This window comes from Psammomys obesus, unplaced genomic scaffold (assembly GCF_907164565.1).
Source record: "Psammomys obesus unplaced genomic scaffold, mPsaObe1.curated_primary_1811, whole genome shotgun sequence".
In the NCBI taxonomy this organism is placed as follows: Eukaryota; Metazoa; Chordata; class Mammalia; order Rodentia; family Muridae; genus Psammomys; species Psammomys obesus.
The window spans coordinates 249,073-273,322 of NW_026590699.1; the positions used below are offsets into that span (position 1 = coordinate 249,073).

A 24,250-nucleotide genomic window follows, 5' to 3' on the forward strand; every position below is an offset into this window, starting at 1 on the left:
CACACACACACACACACACACACACACACACACACACACACACACACCAATAGTATATTTAATACATGCAAGGACACTAGAAGTAAACAGAAAACTACCTGGTCCAGCAATGATGATTTTACAATTAGATAAACTAAGGCATTAAAATAACAAGTTTCTTGAAAAAGAAAAAAAAATGTCATTATGAGCTAATGGCATAAGTTTCTTGTTCAAAATAAAGCCTGAAGACCAGCTAATGGCAAGGTCAGCTTAAGATTACACACTTCTACCTTTAAAACACCACCATTTTCTACTACTATTTTTCGGACACAAGCATGAGTCTCAGGCTCTTCAGAAAAAGCTGACTGTTCTCTCTCTCTCTCTCTCTCTCTCTCTCTTTTTTAAAGTGATAACAAAATTTTATTGTAAAATAAGAAATTGATTTATAAAAAGGGGTATAAAAAGGGAGAAGGGGTAGGGGAAATGAATAAATGTGGACGGGCTTTGCAGAGTTGGAAGAAACTGACCCTGAGCACAGGGTGGAAAGGAAATGGGTCTCGGTGAATATGGACCTTATAAGAGTCCAAGATAGCATCTTACAGGGTGTGGGGTGAGGTGAGATTTCATTTTAGGTGCCAACAAGTGGCTAGACAGTATTTCGCTGACCCAGCAGAAACCTGGCAACTACTAACCCATTCCCCAACCACGGCCATGAACCAGCACTCCCAAAGGGGGCTGAGCCCTAGCTACAGGGTAATAAAAGGCAGTGGAAGGGACAATCATTAGTTCATCAACTCTCACAACAAGCCCTGAGAAGTAGGCTGATCTATACTTTACAGATGTGCCTATTCAAGATGGGAGAAAGTAAACTCAGTCACCACTGAGTATGGCCAATTATAAACTCCAACCCCACCTACAAGAATTTTCTTCCACTCTTCAAGCCTTTCCTCAAAGCCAAAGTCTTAAAAGCTAAGTCAGTGTGTCTCACCACCCTCCCCAGATCAACCCAAGGGGGTGGGGGGATAGTCAAGAACACATGTCATAAAATGGCAGGAAAACAGGGAATGGGAAGGGAGGTTGCTGATGGGGGACAGAAAGTAGAGGAGGTCAATCTGAGTCAGGCTCCTTTCTCTTGATCATTAGATTCTTTTTTATTAATTTATTTTTATTAATTACAATTTATTCACTTATCCCAGATGCAGCCCCCTCCTTCGTCCCCTCCCAATCTCATCCCCTTCCCTCTACTCCTCTCTTGGCTCTCCTCCAGTCCACTGATAGGGGAGGTCCTCCTCCCCTTCCCTCTGACCCTAGCCTATCAGGTCTCATCAGGACTGGCTGAATTGCCTTCTTCTGCGGCCTGGTAAGGCTGCTCCCCACTCAGGGGGAGGTAATCAAAGAGCCAGCCCCTGAGTTCATGTAACAGGCAGCCCCTATTCCCCTTAATAGGGTACCCACTTTGGCACTGAGCTGCCATGGGCTACATCTGTGCAGGGGTTCTAGTTATCTCCATGCATGGTCCTTGGTTGGAGCAGCAGTCTCAGAAAAGACCCCTGGGCCCAGATTTTTTGGTTCTGTTGCTCTCCTTGTGGAGCTCCTGTCCCCTCCTGGTCTTTCATCTCCCCCTTCTTTGATAAGAACATTAGACTCTTAATGAGAGGAGGTAAATCTGTGCTTCTTGGTCTTTAAGGCAGCTGCAGTGAGCCCGGCTTTCTCCAGACTTCCCTGCAGCCTGCGCATCCTTCAATTTCAAGGCTTCATTCAGCTCTCGGAATATCTCGAAGCTTTACGCCCACGGATCTTAAGAGTGAAATATTCTCCATCAAGTGGTGTTCTCTTTGACTGGGGAGAGGAGCTTGTTTATGGGTAGTGTTTGCTTAGCACTCCTTTGGGGTAGCTCTGTGCAATTTTCCCTTTTACAAAAATTTTCTTCCTCTCTGCGAAGGTCTCTCCCAGGACAGGCACAAACACGAACCTCAAGGCTGTTCTGTTCTGTCCCAGCAGTTTGCCACTGGGTCTTCCAGTGTGATGACAGTAAGGATAATCCAGTGATTCATGCACCCCATATAGGAGCTATTACACATGCAGTTGTAGTGGACGGTGGTACAGTCAGAGCCAACCTCAGGCAACTCATACGGCACCACCACACTGTGCCGTAAAGTCTGCCTGTGGTCCACATACTCAGCATGGAAGTTCCCTTCCACTGCCATGGGAGCAGCGCTCGTTGTGAGGGCATCATCTCATAACCTCTGTGATGTGCTGTGAGTTCTTGTAGATGGCCATGGCCCAGACGCCGGTGCCAGGTGGAGGGGTGGAGTTGACCTACAGCTGCACAGGGCATGTCTTTGCCAGCTGGTGGAACAGCTTATTGAGGGAAGCGGAGACGTGCATATGACAGACATGGCCATCTTGGAGTGCAGGAAGCCCACACGGAGTCATATTTGCCCTGGAAGGTTTTTTGGGAAGGGACGGAAGATGACAGGGGCCAGGGAGCCGCTGGTGCAGGGGCCTCCGGTCTTCTGCCTACTGAGCTGCGAACACTTGGAGGGTTTCCTCTGGGCCCACTAACCAGTTTGTAACATCCTGGGACAGGAGCAGATCCTCCATGGACTCATACCGCAGCAGGGTGGCCAGAAGGTTCTTTGGAGGAAGAAGTTTCCACAGGTTCGAAAATGTCTCCTTACTTAGAGGGGTCTCAATGCTGAGATCTGACTGTGGCTATTCCACAGCAGTATCCAAGGAGCCAGCAAGGCTGCCTTTTAGCTGCCATCTAGTCTCACCCTGGCCACTCCTCAAGCTGCCTATTCTTACATAGATAGTTCTGTTTCTACCAATGAATTTCTCTAATCAAGAAAGGAGGAAGGAAGGAAGGAAGGAAGGAAGGAAGGAAGGAAGGAAGGAAGGAGGAGGGAGGGAAGGAGGGAAGGAGGGAAGGAGGGAAGGAGGGAGGGAAGGAAGAAGGGAGGGAGGGAGGAAGGAAGGAAGGAGGGAAAGGAGAGAGGGAGGGAGGGAGGAGGGAGGGAGGGAAAGAAAGAAATGAAAAAGAAAGAAAGGTACACAATGATACAACATTCAACAGAGAAGTCAGTGCAAGTAAGTATACAGACTGTCTTTAAAAGTCAGCTGGTGCACTGCCTATGAGACTCACTTCTAAACAACAAAGTTGTCCACTGTTCACAAAAAGATCTGCAGTGGTGTCCAGATAAGCACTGAATTTAACTAGATTAAGAGGATGGAGAAATGCCATTCAAATGCTACATGAAAAGGAACCAAAGTAGCATCAAGACCTTAGTTGGTGGAGCTGGAATGTAGCTCAGTTGATAAGAGTGCTTTCCCAGTGTGCAAAAGGCTCCTGCTTACCAGACTTTCTAACGCGTATCTCAGCACCAAGGAGGTGGAGGCAGAAGCATCAGAAAATGTCAAGGTCACCCTCAATATATAAGGTGGAGTGCAATGAAGGAAGACATCTAACATCAACCTATGGTTGCTACATGTGCCTGAGCACACAAGCAACCACATACATGCAAATGTGCATAGTATACACATCTACATCACATATATGCAAAAAAAATACAAAACTACAAAATAATGTTATTACTATCATTTAAAAAATATTTTTTTATGTGTGTGAATGTTTTGCCTGCACGTATGTCTACATACCACATGTTTGCCTGTGCCTGCAGAAGCCAGAAAAGGTCATCAGATCCCTGGGAACTAAAGCTACAGATGGTTGTGAGCCACCATGTGGCTCCTGGGAATTGACCCTAGGTCCCACTGGAAAAGCAGCCTGAGGCATCCCTGAGCCATCTCTCCAGCCCCAATTATGATTACTTTATTGACAAGTATATAAATAATTACATAATTGTAGTGTTTTCAAATTTTGAAAAGCTAAGAAGCTAGGCACAGTAGCTCATACTTGTGATCCCAGCACTTGGGCAGCTGTGCCAAAAGGATTATGTGAGCGTGACACCACACAGGCCTTACACAGTGAGTTCCAGAGCAGTCTGGTCTGCAGAGTGGGACTGGGGATTTCTTTTTAAAAGTTAGGAATTCACAAACTACCTACAGATAAAACTTTAGCTCACCATATGACTGCCTACACACTTAACTCACTTGGATCTTCTCTGAGGCAGCTCTTTAGTGACTCACTCCACACTGATGCCTTTCCACCTTCAGTCTAAGTCTAACCGAAAGCTACATTTGTCATGGCAGCTTTGCAACACAGCATGTCCTGTTCACAGTCCTAGGAGAGGGCCAAGGACACATTGTACAGTCTGACTTTCAAGTCACTGTCCCCCGTGGCTTGGTTTCTAGCCTAGACTTGGATACTCAGATAGTTTCCAACAGACAGATGTTCAAGATTACACTTTCGGTTTGCATCAGCAAAACTATATCTCCTTTAGAACATAAAAGAAATTTTAGAATAAGCATAAATAAACATGTTAAATGTACTGGATATTTCTGAAGACATCATTCTGTGAACCTTCTAGTTTACTTTAGTAACTTTAATCAAAGCATTTCACAAAGCATTTTCAAAACAAGGCATATGAAAACATGCTTTTAAATTTTATATGATTATTTAAGTAACTTCAGATTCTTCCACTTTTTCTAAGCTCATCTAAGGCCAGTGAGATGACTCAGTATATAAAGATACCTAGTACCAAACCTGATGATCTGAATTGGATCCATAGGGCCCACATGGTTGAATATGAACTCCTGAAAGCTGTCTTCTGACTCAAACGTACATACACACAAATAAATAAATAAAGAGTGTAAGGCCCATTTAAAGTCTCTTTAGAGAAAGGGATTAATTTCCATTTTTCTGTTAATAATAAATACAAACAAATCAAATACTCTTAAAATAATTTTCTGCTTTTATCAAGTCTGTTTATCTACATGGAATCTCTTCACTTCATGTTGATCAGCTTTCTACATAGTTTTAATTTGTTCCATGACATGTAAACTACCTAAGGGCTGGTATGTCCCTACCTTTCTCTCTCATCTTAATACAGGCAGTAAAATGGAATTTAACACCCAAGGTCTCCATCCAGCTACTGCCATGCTTTGACTCTGGAATGGTTCCCATCGGCTTATGCTTTTGGTGTTTGTCCTCCAGTTGGTGGCACTGTTTGTTTTTTGTTTTGGTTTTTGGTTAGTTTTGGGGGTGTGTGGAGCCTTCAAGAACTGGGCCTGTCAGAAGTAGGTTACTAGGACCTTTGAAGGTGACAACCTGGCCCCTAGTTCTGGCTTTGTTCTTCACTTCCTGGTCCACTACCATGTGAGCATACTCTGTGGCCACTGACTGAGCCGCCCTGCCAGGCTTCTCTGTTGGAAGGGACTAAAATCCCCAAGACTGGAAGCCAAAATAAACCATTTCTCCCTGTCAAGTGTTTTGGTCACAGTGACATAAATGAACTAACAAAGTTTACATGTATATTCCTTGTTTATCTCAGTAAGGTCTATTACTTTCACTATGCAAAAGATGAAATGTAATAATATTGAGGAAAAAAAAGTCTCATTGTTCTCAGATATAAATGCTACTGTTGAAAGAAATCATAACCCAACCCAAAATATGCCCTTTTGGTATAAGAATGATTTTGAGTGAAAGAACTAAGAAAGGCCAGGCACAAGAAAAGCACTCTGCCCTTGGACTTCTGCCTGGAGCTGGAGTACAGCTTCCGGTGAAGGGGACAGGGACTTCCATTAGCCAAAGCAGTCCCCTGCTACAGCAGGAAGACCTGAGCTGCCAGTGAGTCTGTGTGACCGCCCCTGGGTGTGCAACACTCGCTGTCTCAACCTAAAAGACACTTCCTTTACACTAGTCAGTGCCTCATTTATTACTCCCTTGACTAGGGCTTCTCATTTCTTCCAAATCCCCTCCTCCAGGTAAAAATATTAACATCAATAAAATTGATGCTTTCTCTACAGTTAACCTGCTTTTTTTTTTTTTTTTTTTTTTTGGTGGTTGAACTCACAGGTCTTGCACACACAATCTGAAGAAGAGGTTGTCCTTTGTAACATGACCATCATTAATCCCACACACTGAAAAGTATTAGGCCTGGTCTAAGATTTAGATTTGAATCCCAGTCCTCCATCTTACACAAGAAATGGATGTGATGTGACTGCTTTCTCTACACGTAGCTCATTAACTTTAAGGCATAATACGCTAATTGCTTCTCAAAGGATTGCAGTGACATAAATGAGACTACATAAACTACTTTATATACAGCTGGTACAGCTGGAACAGTTATTACCTGATTTTAAAAAAATCAATGGTTAATGCTGGGTGTGGTGGCATTGGGGGGTTCAACAGTTAAATTATCTTTTTTGTATCTAACACATTTTTCATTCAAAATTCTCATCAAGTAAAAGAAAGCACTAACTAACTAGTCGATGTACCTCCAATTACACTGAGATGAAGCTGCAAGGACACGGACCAAGATTTCATGTTCAATTTAAACTCTGTTTATGATCATTTGAAATGAATTCTAAATGTGTTTTTAAGCCCATGAAACAGCCATGCACCATTTAACACTTTAGTCACCCATGGACAGCATATACAACTAGAGAAGCAATCCCACAGGTTTCAAAGAAGCTGAAAACTTCCTAAGGCCTGTATGATTGCCATCTTGTATCAGTAAATGGTGCTGTAAACCTGCTCCAGTGCTGCTCACATAGAAGAACTGCACATACCATTGCACAGTTCTTCACAGTAAGAAGATAGTTTCTGGGTGTGCGGTTTCTATACTAGTTATTTTAGAGATTTCCTACATATTAAAAAATATGCTCACATGTTGCATTTATGCCTCTAAAAGGCCGTGCTGACTGGTGTAACCACACCTCCTCCTGTTTGCTTAATGAAATCACCTAAGATTGTGTTTGAGACCTGTCCTTGTAAAGAAATACAGGATTTCAACCTACTGACTAAGGAATTTCTACTGTAATATGTACGAAGCCTGTGGTATTTTTCTAAGCCCGATTTGAAATGTTTTGTTAAGTAGTAAACCTACTAAATTACTAATTAGTAAAAGTAGACATTATAAGAAGATTAAATTAGTAAATACATTATTTAATTAATGATCAGAATGCAAAGCAATTACCATGATATGAGTAGAAACGTACATATCACAAAATTCATGCAATCAGCATACATCTCTTGAGACTGTCCTTACTTTGGAAGTGTTCATTTTTTTCTCACCATCTATTAGTCTCTGAACTAGACAATATAACATATTATCACATTTAGTCTTTGTATTAATTATTTTTCTTATTGTTAAGAAGCATTTACTTTAGCCAGGCATGGTGGTACACTTCTCTAGCCCAACACTCCAGAGGCAGATGCAGGCAGACCTCTGAGTTCCAAGACAGCTTGGTCTATACAGAGAAACCCAGCCTTGGGGAGGAGAGGAATGAATTTACTTTGGCTCAAAGTTTAAGAGGGGATGTTGAGGTTGGTCTGATGCTTTTATTTTGATGCTAATTACTGGCCCTCAAGATCTGATTACTGCCCAGATACACCTATCCTTGTATAAATTATTTCTGATTGGTTAATAAAAAAGGCCTGTACCTGGGCAGATCGGAAGGAGGTAGGTGGGGCTAAGGTTCCCAGGATTTGGGGACAGGAGAATCATGGAAGGAGACAGACAGATGGGACCAGAGGAAAGCAGAGAAAGCCACAATGGTTTAGTGTGGAAAAGGTTTGTGCCCAGAGGAAGGACTTCAAAGGTAGTGTGGAAAGGAGCGATCCAGATGAAGGATAAACAAGTATTTTTTTTATAAGATTATGGATCCAAGGCATCCCAGATAAGGATGATTAAGGCATATAGAAATGGATGGGAGCTGGGAGGTGGATGATGAGGTTATTGATAAAGTATAGGTGGAATTATTTGCCCAGTCGAAGGTATTATAAGGCAATTATAAAATCTAACAGGTGTCTGTGACTTATTGATTATGACAATGGGTTAAAAAAAATACCACTGTAACAATTATAGGCCAACATTAAATGATATTTAGCCCAATACCATTTAATTTTCAACAACAAGCGGATAAAGAAGTTATTTTGGCTGGAAGTTTAAGAGGGGATGCAGTCTACCAAGGTAGAAAGGTATTGTAGCAGGAGTGTGAGGCAGCTGGCCACACGGTGTCCATGGTTGGGAAACAGAAGAATGTTGTTCCTCACCTGGCTTCCTCTTTTTTTTCCTTTTTATTGAGTTCAGGACAGCCTATTAGATGAGGACACATTCAATTAAACCTTTCTGGAAAAACCCTCACAGACACACCGAGAAGCACATCTCCTAGATGATTCTAAATCCAGTCAAGTTGATGGTGAAGATCAAGCATTAAAGTCTTCAAAACAGCATGACAAGTGTATTCCACTTAAGGGTGAGAACAGGAAGTTGAGAAGTGGACTTAATACAGTGTGACAAAGGAAAAGGAATTATACCCAGGCTTCTCACAGCAAGATCACTAAGTCTTAACAAACGTATTTTTCACAAAAGTTCACATATGAGGCTTGGGAATACAGTTCAGTTGGCAGAATGCTGGCCTAGCATTATGCTGTCCTGGATTTGATTCTAAGCACCATACAAATCCTGGGACTCAGAGGGATCAGAAGTTCAAAGTCATCTAAAATGAGTTTGAGGACAGCCTCAGCTAAATAATATCCTACCCCAAATAAAATGTCTTGTTAAAAAAAAAACTTACATAGTTATTTTTTTACTCTGCATATTAACCATAAGGATAAGATGTAAGAAACCCTTAAGAATAAAAACGTAATATAAAAAATGCCCTGGAGCAATACATACTCAGAAAAGGAGCAAAGCATTCTACAGGTGCACAGAGAAGTAACATTCACCACAATCCATCCAACTCAGAGTCACCAATTAATACAAAAATTGACTCCAACCTCATTTTTTAAAAAAACTCTGGGATTCAGCCGCATTTTTCCTTATTTCCAAAGTTAGTTGTTTATGTATTTATTTTGGTCTTTATCTCATTACATAGTTACTGTTTTTTTCTTAACTGACTTCTTTCTATGCTGAATAATAGCTATTTTATCAATGTAAAACACTGATCCCTAGCTGTGGTTAGTGCCTAATACATGGCTGGAACTTAATATAATTCTGTTAGATATGAACTCATTTATTTCCTAGCCTTGAATTTCCATAAACATGACAGCAAAGCTGCCAGCCTGCGAGATACTTCTCACAGTACATACACACTCAAATACCTTATTAACACTTTTATCTTAGTTGCCTTTATTGCCATGAGAGAAAGAGTAAACCTTGGTGTACTGCAGTTTTAAAAATTCCAAAACCACAGGCTTTTAAACCAAAGCAAAGGTTTCTCTGTTCCTTGGCAGTCCCAGAATTCTTTTACACTGTTTTGCTTTACACATTTCATATTTCTGGAGGTTCAATAATCTCAGTAAATGTGAACTTTTACATTAAGTGTTTACAGATAAACACTTAACCATCTTAGCAAACCATTAAAAAAAAAAAAATTCCTTAAAAGTAAGATTTAACACAGGGCCACAGAACCTCTAGAGCAGGATTCCCTTCAAGGTATTATACTTTTTGTTCAAAAAGAAGGCCATTCTCCCTTTATTGACAGTTACAAGAGACTACAATCTTAGAGAGGAGGCAATATTCACATTATGACATACTAATTTGATACCAAAATGATAGTTAGTAATGCAAAAGGTACGGAATGATGATGGCAGATAAGGACCAGCACAGATTTGAGCTGCACCTTAAATTTACAGAGGCTCAGTACCTATAAACATTATTTTTATAATGAAAAAAGAAGCAGTTGGGGTGGACTGAATGGCACAGCAGGGCAGGACAGAACTGAGGCGGCCTAAATGCTATGCCTGAAGTCTTCACGGTAATTCTGGTGTCATATTCCATCGGGTACCAACTGAGAACCACTTTGCCTTGCTCGATTATATAACTATGAGACTTATATTGGAGTGAAGATTCAAAGGAACTTGTCATAAACAGTGAAGTCTATTTGAATAAACCAAGAAAGAAGTTACTCTAAAGAGTTCCTTTTTCTCCATTTGGGAAAGCTGGGAAACAACCACACAACAATTTCAGATACCAAGCATTTTGTGTAATTGTTTCTCTGTGCTTGTATAGCATGAATATGCAAGACAGTAAACTCACTTCAATGCCCGCTTGTAAAAGCATCTTCAAACTCAGCCCCCAAACTGGTCTGTCATGAAGACTACCTGTGATCTGCCTGGACCTGTTTTCTGTCTAAAAAGCTAAGAATGGTGCCTTCTGTGTAAGAATGAATGACAACATTGTTACACAGGAGCATTCATAAAGGCTTTGTTACCAATCACAAAGCCATATCTGCTACCTTTTGTTTTTAAGATCTTATTTTTAATTTAATTGTATATACAGGTGCATTGCCATGTGCACATGCGTGCAGGTGCCTGAAAAGGCCAGAGGCACTGAATCCCCATGGAACTGGAGTCACAGGTGGTTGTGAGCCGCCTGACATGGAAGTGCAGGACCTGCTCTTATACTTGGAGCTATCTCTCCAGCCCCCTTACTGACTATTTTAAAAACAGATCTGAGAGGATTCTTTGCATTCTCACTACTAATAGCTTCCAGACTGGTCCCTTTGCAGAGAGCACTTGCTCAGAAAAGCTTTTGTAGACCCTACCCTCCACCCACTAAGGTAAACAAGGCCACAGAGCACAGTCAGTATGAATCATCTGTTACTGCTTGTCTCCCCTCTAGAATGTGAGCTCCATACAGTTCTTTACCTACTAGAGACCAGAACAGCACCTGAAACAAAGTGCACATGTGAATGTTGATATATACACAGATGAAAACCCAAGTTCCCAGAACCCGTTGGGAAAGAATTACTTAGCATTAGATTCTCTACTATCAGTATCAAGCCCTGTCCGAGAAACTAAGATGAAAATACAGAAAGAATTAACTTCCAATTCCAGTAAGAAGTTCTAATCTGATCCCAACTCCAATGTTTGATTAAAGCTCTTGGAAAAAAAATCTAAAGTTTCACAACAAACTAGTTACAGACCTAAGGAAGGTGAGTATAGGGTAAGCAGACAGGGAAATCTAGTTTTCTCAAAATGTTTCAATGTTTTGTTGCATCTTTATTTAAATTAGAAAATTTAGGTGTTAAAAGATTATACAAGCCCCACCCAACACCACATGGCAAGGGCGGGGCAGAGGATACCCAGAGAACAAGACCCCATGCCTAAGATGAGCAAGTATGTGGCGGACAGATGAGAGAAAAAGAGGAACAGTATTGCACAATGAAGAGAGGCAGAATTGAGACTTGAGGGTTGTGAAAAACAGCCTGATGGGGGTGGCCTGTGCTGCCACCTGAGGACATGGTAAGGTCCTGTCCTATGCTGCTGCCAAGGACCATGTCTGGATCCATAGGTCTACAGTCTCGAGAGAGTCTATGTCAACATCCATGGCCATGTTACCACCAAAGGCTATTCGGAAGTCCCTGGTCTAGCCTGTCACTTGTGGCCATGTTGATGCCCAAGGGCTGCCTAGCACTTACACTACCCCTCACAAGCTGTGACACTCAGGAGAGCTAGCCCAGAGGGTGATGAGAACAGGAAAGCTGGACCCACCCTCACTGGCTACAGCACTGACACCTCACCAGGGCAACACAGTAGAGTTGGCCCTGATGGCGTGTATACCAGAGAGCTGGGAGGCTGACCTACTCAGCAACCACCTAAGGCTCAGGTTCAAGGCTCTGAGTTGTCCCACCCCAACATCTACCTCATCTACAAACTGCTGGAGCAGGTGAAGGGGCTGGTTCTGCAGATTCAAAGCTGCAGGATCTCCAGGACACAGAGCAACAACAGGATATCCGAGCTGAGTCCCAGTAAGGATCCAGTGTTGATAGTGTAGCAGAAGCCAGAGAGGCCTCAACCAGACCAATGACTGACTCACTGCAATGAACATTTGCAAGTAAAGCTGTGTGGGCAAAACAACTTCCTGTGTGAGACATTGTGACACATGGGGCTTCAACAGCAAGACGTTTTCTTGTGGTTTTGTTCTTTTTGTATTAGTAGTTTTGTTTTCTTTGATGGGGGTTTCAGGGGAAGATATGGAGGAATAGGAAAATGAGTGAGATTGGAGTGCATGATGTGAAAATCCCCCCAAAAATCAATAAAAACCATTAAAAAAATGACTATGCAGGGCATATGATCTGGAAGAACTAGGAGAAAAAATATGGTCAAAATATATTGTATGAAATTCTCAAAAAAGAAATAAAAACATTATTTTACAAAAAAACCTTCACAAATGAAACATTAAATACAAGGTTTGTTTTGTTTACAAGAAGTATAATAAAGTTTTAATGATATTTTTCTAAAATTGTCTTATAAGTCTCTTAGTCAATTTCCTAGCCATATATAAGTTCTGTTAAATGAGAATTACACTTGGGAAACAACTTCCTGAATCAAAGGTTTTGCTCATTCTGCTTAAGCAAAGGCACACCCAAGTCCACCCCGTTCTATGGCTTCCAGCTACACAAAGCAAGTATTTAGAGTTTTAAAGAATCACACAGATGAAAAATAAGCACAGAGGACAAAGTTGAGGGAATAGACGATCAACATTTTTTTTAAAAAAATCACTGGTCGCAGAGTCCAGTGAATACCTCTGCAGAATGTGGGAAGAATTCAGACCACACACAAAGGTCAGATTGATTGACCTGTGACTCCCCTCCAACTCTAAGTAAACATATTTCATCCCAGGAGTTTAGTTGACTTCAGCAAGATTCAGATTCAAATTTGACTCAGGAAGCATTTTGGATGCTCGGTAAGACAGCACTACAGAAAGAAAGACAAGTTTATCTGGCCACCAGGTAGAAAGACTTTGTTATTAAGAACTTGAAAGAGTACCAACCCTAGAAGTCAGGAGTATATGCACTCACACGAACAGCAGCTCCTTAGATCTGAACACCATCTTATTCCCAGTCCTTTTAAACTATAATATAAGGCAGCTCCACTGAAAACTTAAACTTATTTTACATAAAGGATCTTAGCCAAGGGGTAGGACACAGGCCTATAATCCTAGCTACTCTGGAGACTCAGGCAGGTTATCCAGGTTCAAGGTTGGTCTGAAGTATTAAGTGAGACTCCCTATCTCAAAATAAATATGTAAATAAATAATAGCCTAAGAGTCTTATATCTTATTATCACAATATTAGTATTTGGGCCAGAGGGGATTAGCAGTCAAAGCCATTAATGGGAAATATATCTTAAAGTGAATTCTAATTGTTAATAACAAATTTAATAGTACAATGTTGATAAAAACATTCACCAGGTGTTGAAGAGACATGCATCATATCACAAGACGGCCTGCATATACCAATAACCAGCTTTTATTAGATTTCATTGCAATGAGAAGAGAGGTTTATTTGTTCTTGAGACAGAGTTTCTCTGTGTAGTCTTGGCTGTCCTGGACTCTCTCGGTCGACCAGGCTGGCCTCAAACTCAAGAAGATTCGGCTAACACTTAAAAACATGAATTACTTTTTGGGGGTAGTGTATGCACACGTGTGCATGCCATGCATACTCCTGGAGGCTAGAGGAGGCCCTCTGGTGTTGTGCTCTGTCACTCTCTGCCTTATTCCCTTCAGACAGGAGCTCTCCTAAACTGGAGCTAGGATGGCAGTGAGCAAGCTCCAGTGATCCTTCCATCTCCACCACAGTGGTGGGGCTACAGGCACACAGCCATGCCTGGCTCTATATGTGCTTGCTAGGGATCTGAATTCAGGTCTTGGAGGGGAGTCACAGGTCAATCAATCTGACCTTTGTGTGGGGTCTTACCACTGAGCCATCTCTCTAACCGCACATCCACCTGTCTGTCTGTCTATCAATCAATCAATTATCTATCTATTCATTTGCATATGGGGGTTATTCAAGCTTGTGCTTGTGGAGGTCAGAAGACAACTTTCACTCCTTCTACTATGTGGGTCCTGGGGATCAAAGTCAAGTCATCAGACTTGGTGACAGGTGCCCTTGACCAGCCTATTTACATTAACTTTCAATAACTTAAAAAAAAACATGCTAAAAGGATGACAATTAAGTAGGTAAGAGCACTTGGTCTGCAAAGTCAGAACCTGAGTTTGAACTACAAGTGCCCACATCTAAAAAATGGTGAGCATGTCTTCACATGCCTGTAATTTCAGAGCTTATGGATAGATGGACAGATCCCAAGAATGTGCTGGCTCACTAGCCTAACTGAAAATGGCAAGCTTCTGGTTGAGTTAAGAAAGCCCATGTCAAGGCAACAGAGGAAGACGACACACATCCTGCTCTGTGTGGACACATAGGCATGTCCACCTGAACATGCATGCACCATATACAGAAACATACACTCAAACTGTTAAAGCCAGGCGTGGTGGCTTACTTCTATTATCCTAAGACCTGGGAAACTGAGTGAGGAAGAATTTCAAGACAATCTGAGCTACAGAGTGAGACTGTGTCTGAAAAAATAAACAAGAAAATAAAAAGATATTTCATTTTTTAACATGACTACTGTAGTCTATGCAGCTACCTCAACCTGAACATTCACCTAGAACCTTAGATTAGAGGCGTGATAAATCCAGCTTTACCTCAACTAAAAACAACAGCAACATGGTTGCTGTCATTTCTCTTCTGGGGGTGTCCCAGTCATCCCTGTGTCAGCATTAAACATGTTCTGCTCAACTCCTCACAAGTTTGCCTTCAACCTGGCTCACAGGCACACATGGCCTCTTATTCTGGGTCTCCAAACAGCCCAATCCAAGTCCCTTTGTACAAAAGCAAAAACAAGTGCCAATGTCCTCATCCTGTCATGTATAAACTCTCAACATAAAAGTTATCTCTTCCTCACATCTATGTGCTGCTTGAGCAACATCTGTTTATTAGGCTAAGCTATTCAACGGATACCAAGAAGGGTTAGGACAACTTTATATGCAGAGATTTTGTCTCTGCTGTATTTTAAAACTATTTTTTCATTTATAAGGCTTGAAATTATTGTTTGTCTTTTTAAAGAACCTGTCTAGAAATAATCTTAAAGTCAGTTGTGATCCAACTATGCTAAAGTATGAACAAAAGTTTGACATTTAAAAAAATGTTAAGACACAACTAAGATATGAGGTCTGGTTTGAACAGTCTGTTCATTTTGTTGGAATTTAGCACACTATCAGCTACCAGGAAACAGTTATTTCAAAATCAATTAAGAATTAAAAGAGGGCTAAAGAGTTGGCTCAGCAGTTACTTGCAGAGGACCTGGATTCAACTCCCAGCACCCACATAGGGGCTCACAACCAAACCATCTGTAACTCCAGTTCCAGGAGATCCAATACCCTATTTTGTCCTCTGCAGGCAGGCACGTGGTATGCATACATACATATATACATGCAAAACACTCATACACACATAAAAATAATAATATAAATAAATATTTTTAAAAATTAAGAGAGCACTAAAACATGAGTAAGAAGCCAGTTGTTATTCAGAATGGAGCTTGATCTGAAAATCAGACAACTAAATGCTTAAGGAATGTGTGGGGTAAACTTACAAATTCATAAATAAAAAACTAAAATAGTATAGGAGATTACTTAAGGTACCTAGAGCAAAGGAAACGAGCCTCCTTTTATTTATATAGCAAAGAAAGCAAAACTAAAAAAATATCTTAGTATATAAATACTAAGCTAATACAAAGTTTCACTAAGAAATAACAACAAAATATTGAGTATTTAGAACTTGTTGTAAAGGACTGAATGGTGGCACCCAAACTCTATGTCCACATACTAAGCCTTAAAAGCTGTGCACATGCCCTTACTTTGAGATGGTATCTCTAAGGCTGGCAAGATGGCTCAACATGTAAAGGTGTTGGCCACCAAGCCTGACAACCTTAAATTCAATCCCTGGGACTCACAGGGATTGTGAGTGACTCCTGAACTTACACACACACACACACACACACACACACACAACATGGAACACGTGCACCTACACAAGTAAATAAATGTTTTATTTTGTTTTGTTTTTAACTAGTCTTGAGAATGTAATCAAGACTCTTAAGATAAAAACCATCCTAGATTACCCTGATGGGCCTACAGAGTACAGTTCAATGATAAACGTCGCCACAATGCAAAGGGAGATGGAGCTTGAGACAGAAAGAGAGAAAGGACGCTGACTATGAAGCAGATATGGACAGGCCTCAAGTCAAAGAATGTGACCAGCATCCAGTAACTGAAAGAGACAAAATCAGAGAGAGAATGGAATCCAGCCTATATCTTAATTTCAGCCTTCTGGCCTCCAGAGCTGTGAGAATACACAATCTGTTGAAGCCACTAAGCTTGAGGTGATCTGCTGTGGTAACCTCAAGAAGAAATAGGCTTTCTACGATGTTAAAGAAATGTTTCTTTTCCTTTTTTCTTTTTCTTCTTTTTAAGATTAAAAATAAATTTAAAGTGTGTATCCTGGGGAGGGGGTCATATATGAATGTGCGAGCTGGTACCCACAGGCGTCAGAGGAGCCAGAGTTAAAGGTAGCTGTGAAATAGTCAATGTCTGGGAACCAAACTCAGGTCCACTGCGAAAGCAGTATGTCCTCTTAAGCACGGGCATCTCTTTAGTCCCCAGTCCCTCTCACCCTTGTCAATGGATTTCAAATTAGAGAAATGAGCAAAACTTCCAAATGTCCTATTACTTACCCTAAAGGCAAGGGTCACACTGCTCACTTTCAGAAGTAACGAAAGACCTGAAAAGTTCTATATTGGTGTGGGCAGATGGCAGATGTGCGTAAAGCACTTGGCACACAAGCATCAGGACACAAGTTCAGATCCCCAGAGGCCACATGAGGCCAGACATGAGTCTGTCTATAAACTAGGGCTCCTACAGTGAGATGGGAGAAGATCTGGAACCTCAAAAGCCAGCCAAGCTGGACCCTGACTCAAAGTAGAAGGTAAAGACCAACATCCAAGATTGTCCCATGACTTCTCTCTACATAGATGCCATGACACATGTGCTCCCATAATCATGAATATGAATTTGTTATATACAGGCAGTACATATACACATACACACACACACATTTTTTTTTTAAACCTAAAAGGATACACAAATTACTCAGAATTTTAGCAATGAATATAATCTCAAAAATGAAAACAAGAAAGAACCTTTATTTACCAAGAATCCAATGCAATATCCATCCAAGCTGCTTATGGACAGCAACACAGGCCCTCCCCCTTCCTTCTCCTTCAGTAGAATTAGTTGACAAGTGAGAGTTTGGATATAGCTGCCTGAAGACTGTTCTACACTGTCTATACACATTTTCTAAAAACTATTGCACATAAGATTACTAATATAGCTAATGAACCAAGGTAGAAGAAAAGCCTCTGTCTTAAACTCTTGTAACCAATGCACAGCTAATTACTTTGATTTTATTTTGATTCATATTATTTGATTCATATTATTCTTCCTCATGTGTAAATTTTCTCAGTACCATTATGAACCCCCTTTAAATTTCTTGTAACTAACATATCCAGACATGGTGGCACATGCCTTTAATCCCAGCACTCGGGAGTCAGAGACAGTCATATCTCTGTGAGCTTGGGGCCTGTGAGGTCTACATAAAGAGTACCAGCCTACCAGAACTACATGGTGAGATCCTGGTTTGTTTCTTTGTTATTTTAAATTTGATATGGAAACTAGAGGAGGCCTTTCTCTCTCTCTCTTAATCTTAGTTTTAAGATTACCTCCTTCAAACTTGCTAACTCCAAAAGCCCTAAACTCACTTCTATAGCAGCTGCTGTAGCACTAGGGCATGTTCCTTTCCTAAGGTTTGCACTTGAGTCTCCTCAAGTGCATGTCCTCTCTCCCGATCAATAAACTCACTAACTTTGCTTCACTCTGACTCATCCTGAATTCCTCTGCAGCAAGAATATGGGCAGCTCTTGAGAGGAGGACCCTGAGACTGTGCGGGGTACTTGTCATGTGCAAGGTCAGCAACTATAAGTTGCATTCCCAGCTGTCCCAACTGCTAGTGAAAATATGTGTAACGAAATACTTATCCACGATTAAACCATACATTTGCTTGACAAACTTAATAAAGAGGAGGAAGCCATCGGCCTAGAGTTCCTAAAAAATTCAGAATGAAATCCTATTCTAAAATTCATTTGTTCAGAAACCTTGATTTTCCTATTTCCTAGGAAAACACTTAAAGATAGGTGAGTGATTCAGAGGTCCTAATTCCCTTCCTCAGACATAATCTCCAACTGAAGCAAACTCAATACAGGATACAGTCCCCAACACAGGATGAAAGAGCTGTGAAATGGAGGAAAAAAAAAAAAAAAGAGTGCTCCATTCTGCCTGTCCTGAGCACTGGGGAGTCTTTGAAACCGAAAACTAATTGTGCTTAGGCACAATTCTAAGTTTTTATGAGACTTCATATACAAGTCACGTTAGGAGGGCTTTCTACTTTTTATCGTTTTCCAAGTTCAGTCTCAGTAGAGGAGAAAAGAAAAGAAACAGTAGCAGGAAGAAAGCAATCTGACAAGAGATCAACCCACACTGAAGCCCAGTCCAAGCTGAAGAGAACTGTATCCACAGTGAGGCTCCCATTGTAACCAATGTATTCATTTCCCCGCTAGGCTCTCGCTTTCACCCCGGAGCAAGGCTCTGCAAGAGTTGTCCTTCACAGCTGTCACTCGGGTCAGCGCCCAGAGGTCTCCCTAATCTGAAAGACCTCGGAAGTGCAAACGAATCCGCTCCCACCACCATCACCACCTCGGACTCGGTGCCCTACTTTGGGAGGCACCGAGGCTGGCAGGAACAGCCGGCCGGGGCGGGGGTGGGGAGGCTGGGAGGGAGATGGGGCGGCCCCGGGAACACTCTCAGCCTCGGCAGGACGTTCCAGAAGGAACCCCCAAAGTGGGAACCAGGAACTTGCCCCGCGGCGGGAGGCCGGGTGGCGCGGCACGTGCTCGCCCCGCTGCAAGCTGCGCCGTCCCGGGCCGCGGGGGGCTCCGTCGCGCGGCGCGTCCCCGCCTCACCTGGACCCCGGTGTAGTTCTCGAAGAAGAAGAGCACCATGTTCTGGTAGACGCAGTAGAGCCGGTCGTCCACGCGCTGGTACAGGCGGGCGGGCAGCAGCGCGGACAGCATCCGCCACAGCGTCCAGGCCAGCAGGTAGGTGGGCGCCGAGCCCAGCAACACGACGCCCGGGAGCAGGTAGCGCATGGAGTACGTGTGGAGCACCAGGGACAGCAGCATCCTCTTGGCTCGCCAGCCGCAACTCCGCCCGCCTCGCCCGCGCGGCCGCCAGGACCTCAGCCACCGCCGGCCGCCTGCCAATCACCGCGCGGGGCCGGCCGCGCCGCCGCCCTCCGCCCTGGCTCCGCCCCCGGCATGGGCCGCGGGGCCCGGGACCCGGCGGGGACTGGGACGGCCTCCGCTCGCCGCCTCGGAAAGGGCACGCCTCGGCTTGCCGCGTGAGCTCGCCCCGCCGCGCTGGCTTCGCTCCGCGCGACCCACGCTTGTCAGTGGTGAGGAGGAGTCGGGCACGACTCCCCGGCAATAAGGCGTCTCCTGATTGGCCCGCTCGTGGCGGTAACGCGCGCTCTGATTGGTCCGGACTCTGCTCGCGACACTACGCATGCTCGGCCGCGGAGGCTGCCTGTGGATGAGCCCGGGAAGAAGTGAGAAAGCGCGTTTTGGCCTGTGCCGGCGTTGAGCTTTGGTCCAGCCTGAAGAGAGGAGCGTGGGGACACGAGGATGCTCCCTGAAAGACACGCGCGAACAGACTCAGGTCGGGGGACGCAGGAGGACCTCGGGGCCGAGGACCACCGGCAGCTGCAGCCCCACTCGCGTGCCGGAGGGCCTTCCGTGTGCCCACGTGCCTAGCAATCGCTCCTTCCCGCCCTACTATTGCAGAATTAGGCTGGGTCCGTCTCCGGTAGCCTGGGTTCACCTTTCACAGGACTGTCTCCTTTTATTAGAGCCTTCAAAGCTTTAACTTTTGGCCTTTCACCTCTTGCTCTTTAACTTCTTTCTGCTGTGCTTTATCCCAATATCCTACATGATAGGTCCCCACCTGCTGCAGGGCCTGGCTGGCATACGCTGCCCTCTACCTAGGGTCGGGCTTGCCTCACCTAGAGGCCTTTACTATATAATCTAGACATATTGTTTCCTCCGGCCCCTTTTGCCTCTGCCGTGGCCCTTTTCTGCCCCCTTGTCTCTTTCTCTTCTCTCTCCTCTTTCTGCGGGTGCTTCTTCTCTTTCTCCTGACTCGTGTTTTCGTGTTTTTTTTTTTTTTAATTTTCCCCATCACCTCTCAGATGTGCCTCTTAGGGCACACACATGACTCCTGTCGTAAGCACACGATGTCAGAAATAGACGGACATGTATATGTGTTTTTGCAATGTCGGAATTTATTGAATTGCAATAAGTTTCACAGCACAATGGTTTCACTGGCACCCAAGAGTCCACTCTACTTGGTAGCCCAGGCTAAGGCAAACACAGGTTCTTTTATTGCAGTCTTAATTACTAATATTAACTCATATACATCACTCGGTAAGTGTATCTCTCTATATGTTTACATATGTATATATATATGGGTCACAGTGACTACAAAGGGTTAAAAAGAGGGAAGGAGTTTTAAAAGCCTTGTGAAGCCAAAGCTGGGAAATTGACAGGAATGCAAGAGTCTGTATTGATTACCTGAGCCTACAGGAAAGAAGCTGCCGCTGTTGGCCAAGTGAGAGTCACAGAGCAGACCAACTGACTGTTTTAACCCATATGCAGAGGTGAAAGGTCAGGACTGAGTCTAGACAAAACAGCTCTTAGACAGATGGACTGCAGGTCCAGACAGGCAAACAGTTCAAGAAGGCAGAGTTGAGTAAAACACATCAAAGACAGGGAGGAGCCCACCTGAAGGTCTCTGGAAGTTCAGGGGTTCTCAGCCTGTTGGTCTGTGACATACTCCAGATAGTCAGATGACCCATTTGGGGGGTCATTGGCATGACAATGTTAGGCATCAGCCTTTGTCAACAGAAAAACAAGATTTCCAGCACAGTTAAGTGCCTTAGGCCCCTCTCCCTCTCATTTGCTAGGAATCTCAGTAGAAATTTCATTTATAGAGAAAGGAAGAGTATTAACCTTTTGTATAACTATGGTGGTTTTTTTCCTTGTCAGATTATAATCCCATCTAAAACATTTCTGGAGCCACTATATGGATAATGCTAAGAGTGTGTGTATGTGTGTCATTTTCCTACTGAGCACTTAAAAAAAAAACCATATGCTTAAGCTAATATTAAAATAGCTATAATAAAATATCCATCTCTGCTTCACTATAAATTCTTTTCACTATCAAATTTAAGAATCCTGGTTTAGCCTGAACTGAAGTCCCTAAAGTTCCCAGGGAACTCCTCTGGCTTCTGAGGATGACAGTGTGATAATAATCTTCAGAAGAAAGCCAGAGGTAGGGCCTTGACCTGGTTTGTTTTTTTGTGGCAGTGGAGAAATCTAAGACACCACACAGACAGAATCAGCAGTTGAAGAAAGGTGTTTATTGGGAGCTGAGGAAACACAAGCACACAACACACACAAGCAGAGCAGAGGCTCAGCCAAAAACATCCAGTCTCTTGTCAAGGGTTGGGTTTTTTAAACCTCTAAACAGTCTTCCTGCCCTAATTTAGGGCTGGTCAGTTTGAAGAAATGAAGGTGAGGAGCTGTGTTTCTGTTTCCTCATTACTAACGGTAATTTTTTTTTTTTTATATTTGCTCCCACGAGCCTGACACCTTCCCATTATTACTGAGGAACAGAGTATTTCAAAGTGTACTCAAGGAGGAAACTCAAGGACAATTAAAGTTGGGGAGAGGGGGAAAAAGTTTGGCAAACTGGAGAGGTTTTCTGATTGGGGATCAAGAAAACGGGCTTTCAGCAGTGGACTTGGGGGGGTGCTTCAGGGTCTTTGGGGAGTGAGAAAACCTGGAGTGTCAGAGAAGGCAAGCTTAGGAGTTTGGTTGTTGTCTAAAAAAAGGAAGTAGAAGGGAAGAATAAATGTTCCGGTTTCAAGTAGGCAGGCTTAGTGAGAGGCTGTAAACTGAGGGAGGGACCTGTGAGGTGTGACTATACCTCAGGACATGTTTTGAGGTATATCATGATTCTTTTGACTTCAAGCTGTCTTCCCAAGATTGGAAGACAGTTTTCTATTCATCCCAGGAAGGAAAGCTCACGTTGGCTACCTTAAACATGTTATGAGCCACTGACCATTTGTGAAGGGCTTGGTGACCACCAACAGTGCTGTTGTATCATTGCCACACTGATACTTCTGCGTCCCAAATGGGTCTCCAGACATGAAAGGTACCCACTGTTTGCATCAGAAAGGATAGAGAGCATGCCATTTTTACTAGAAGAAACTCATGTTTCCTGCATGGAACTGACAATGACTCTTTTGATTCTCTTCACTACTAAGCATCTCTATCACCAACATTTGAACTTACTTGAATTATGTTGTCATAGCAACCTTTGGGACTTTTCGAAGTTGTATGATGAAATGTTTGAACATTCAACTGCCTGGCTCAGTAAATAATTTCTAAATATCGAACCATATTTTTACAGATTATACGTGGGTTCATGGTTCTTTCTGGATGTCTGTTTTGTTAATGTAACAATGCCAAAAAGTCCCTCATCCTGAAGAAGCTATGAGTTCCTGGCTTTTTGGTGCAATAGGGTAAGAGAATGGTCACATTTGAAAAACCTTCTAAAATGCTCTTTTTTTCCCCCAAGTACACATCTGAATGAGGCCAGATTTTATTTATTGACTTCAATCAGCTGATTCAAAATACACAACCCTCACTTCAAAGAAAATAAGAGATATTCTGGAGCCAAATACGAGTGACCATGGCAGGGAACACAGGCTTGGGTTGCCAACAAAATACCATGCTTCAACATGGTAACAGTTTTATGTTTTTATAGTAACTCAAAGAGAGTTAAACTTATAAATCAAGTTACTTTCCAGTCAAGTTACTTTTCAGATGCTTTGGTCTATGCATCAAGTAGTCAGGTTCCAACAAATTGGGTAAGTCTCTGCTGTAGACTTCAGATGTTATCTGATGACATTCCTAGACTTTGGGTTATGGAAACTACAGGTCTTGTTTGTACATTATGCAAATATTGACCTAGTAATCGTGAGGATATTATGCCATGCAGAGAGGTGGGCAATAGCTGCTTAGAGAGCTGAAGATAATTGGGCCCCAGACCTGCAGCATCCCAGGTTTCCACAAGTCCGATACATTCTAACCAGGCAGTCTGCCTAGCAGAATGTTTAACACAAGTATGCGCCCCTCCCAGTGTCCGTTCACAAGTCAAAGAACATGCCACAGTCTAACTACAGAAATAGCTGTGGACACCCCGTGTCTTCTTTTATATCTGGCAATAAGGAGACTGGCAGCAATGAGAACAAACTGTACCATCCTTACTAATTTTTTATTTTAACAATATTTTTATATATAAACGCTATTTAGAATATAAATGGTTTACTATTATTTCTAAAGGAAGTAATAAATGACATGATGGAGGAAGCCACTTTAGAGGTTCTCTTGTCTTAAGATAGTCTCATGCTCCTGAGCTCAGGTAGTTCTCTCAGGTTCTGGGACAAAAGGCACATGCTAGAGTATCTGGATCAAGAAGTCAGTTTCTTAATGAAGCTGGCGTCTAAAATGCAAGACAAAAGGGGAGAAACAAACTTTTGATGACATTTCAAGTCTAACATTCCTGGCAAGAACCCTAACATCACGAGGAACAAGGCAGCTTAAACAAGTCAGCTATGGAACCCACCCTTCGTTATAAGAACCAAAAAAAAAAAGAAAAAGAGAGAGAGAAAAACAGTTTGCTATGGTGTTTGTTAATTTAGTATCAATACCTGACAAAATACCTGGCAGGAACAAGCGGGGGAAGATTTGTTTTAGTTTCTGGTTTTGGGGTAAGGCCTAACTGTATTTATAAACTGCCACCAAAGGGTTCCAGAGCCCCCCAGAATAGCACCACCAGCTGGAGAGTGGGCATTACAAGTATGACCCCGTGGGACGTTCAGACTTAGACCAGAAAAGTTACTAGTCCCTGTCTGAGGTAGGTTTACCTGGTACCACCCACATTGCCATTCATGTTAAAACCTTCAGCTTATCCTGTGGGTGCCCCTGATCGATACGTACATATGTACATAAGCAACGTTCTACATGCAGATTTAGAGTCCGGCAATAAAGCCCTAAGACGCAGAG

General features: G+C 42.8%; 1 protein-coding gene and 1 pseudogene across 1 annotated transcript in view; both read right to left on the reverse strand.

Annotated features, from left to right (window-relative positions):
• Agpat5 (1-acylglycerol-3-phosphate O-acyltransferase 5) overlaps nt 1–19,523 on the reverse strand; it is a 47,095-nt gene extending 27,572 nt beyond the window's left edge. The window contains exon 1 of the mRNA XM_055608471.1: nt 19,025–19,523. Within this exon, the coding sequence (XP_055464446.1) occupies nt 19,025–19,243 (219 nt within the window). The 5' untranslated portion in view covers nt 19,244–19,523. The remainder of the gene's footprint in view (nt 1–19,024) is intronic.
• LOC129677788 (cellular tumor antigen p53-like) lies at nt 1,619–5,062 on the reverse strand (annotated as a pseudogene).
• Nucleotides 19,524–24,250: the final 4,727 nt, after the last annotated feature.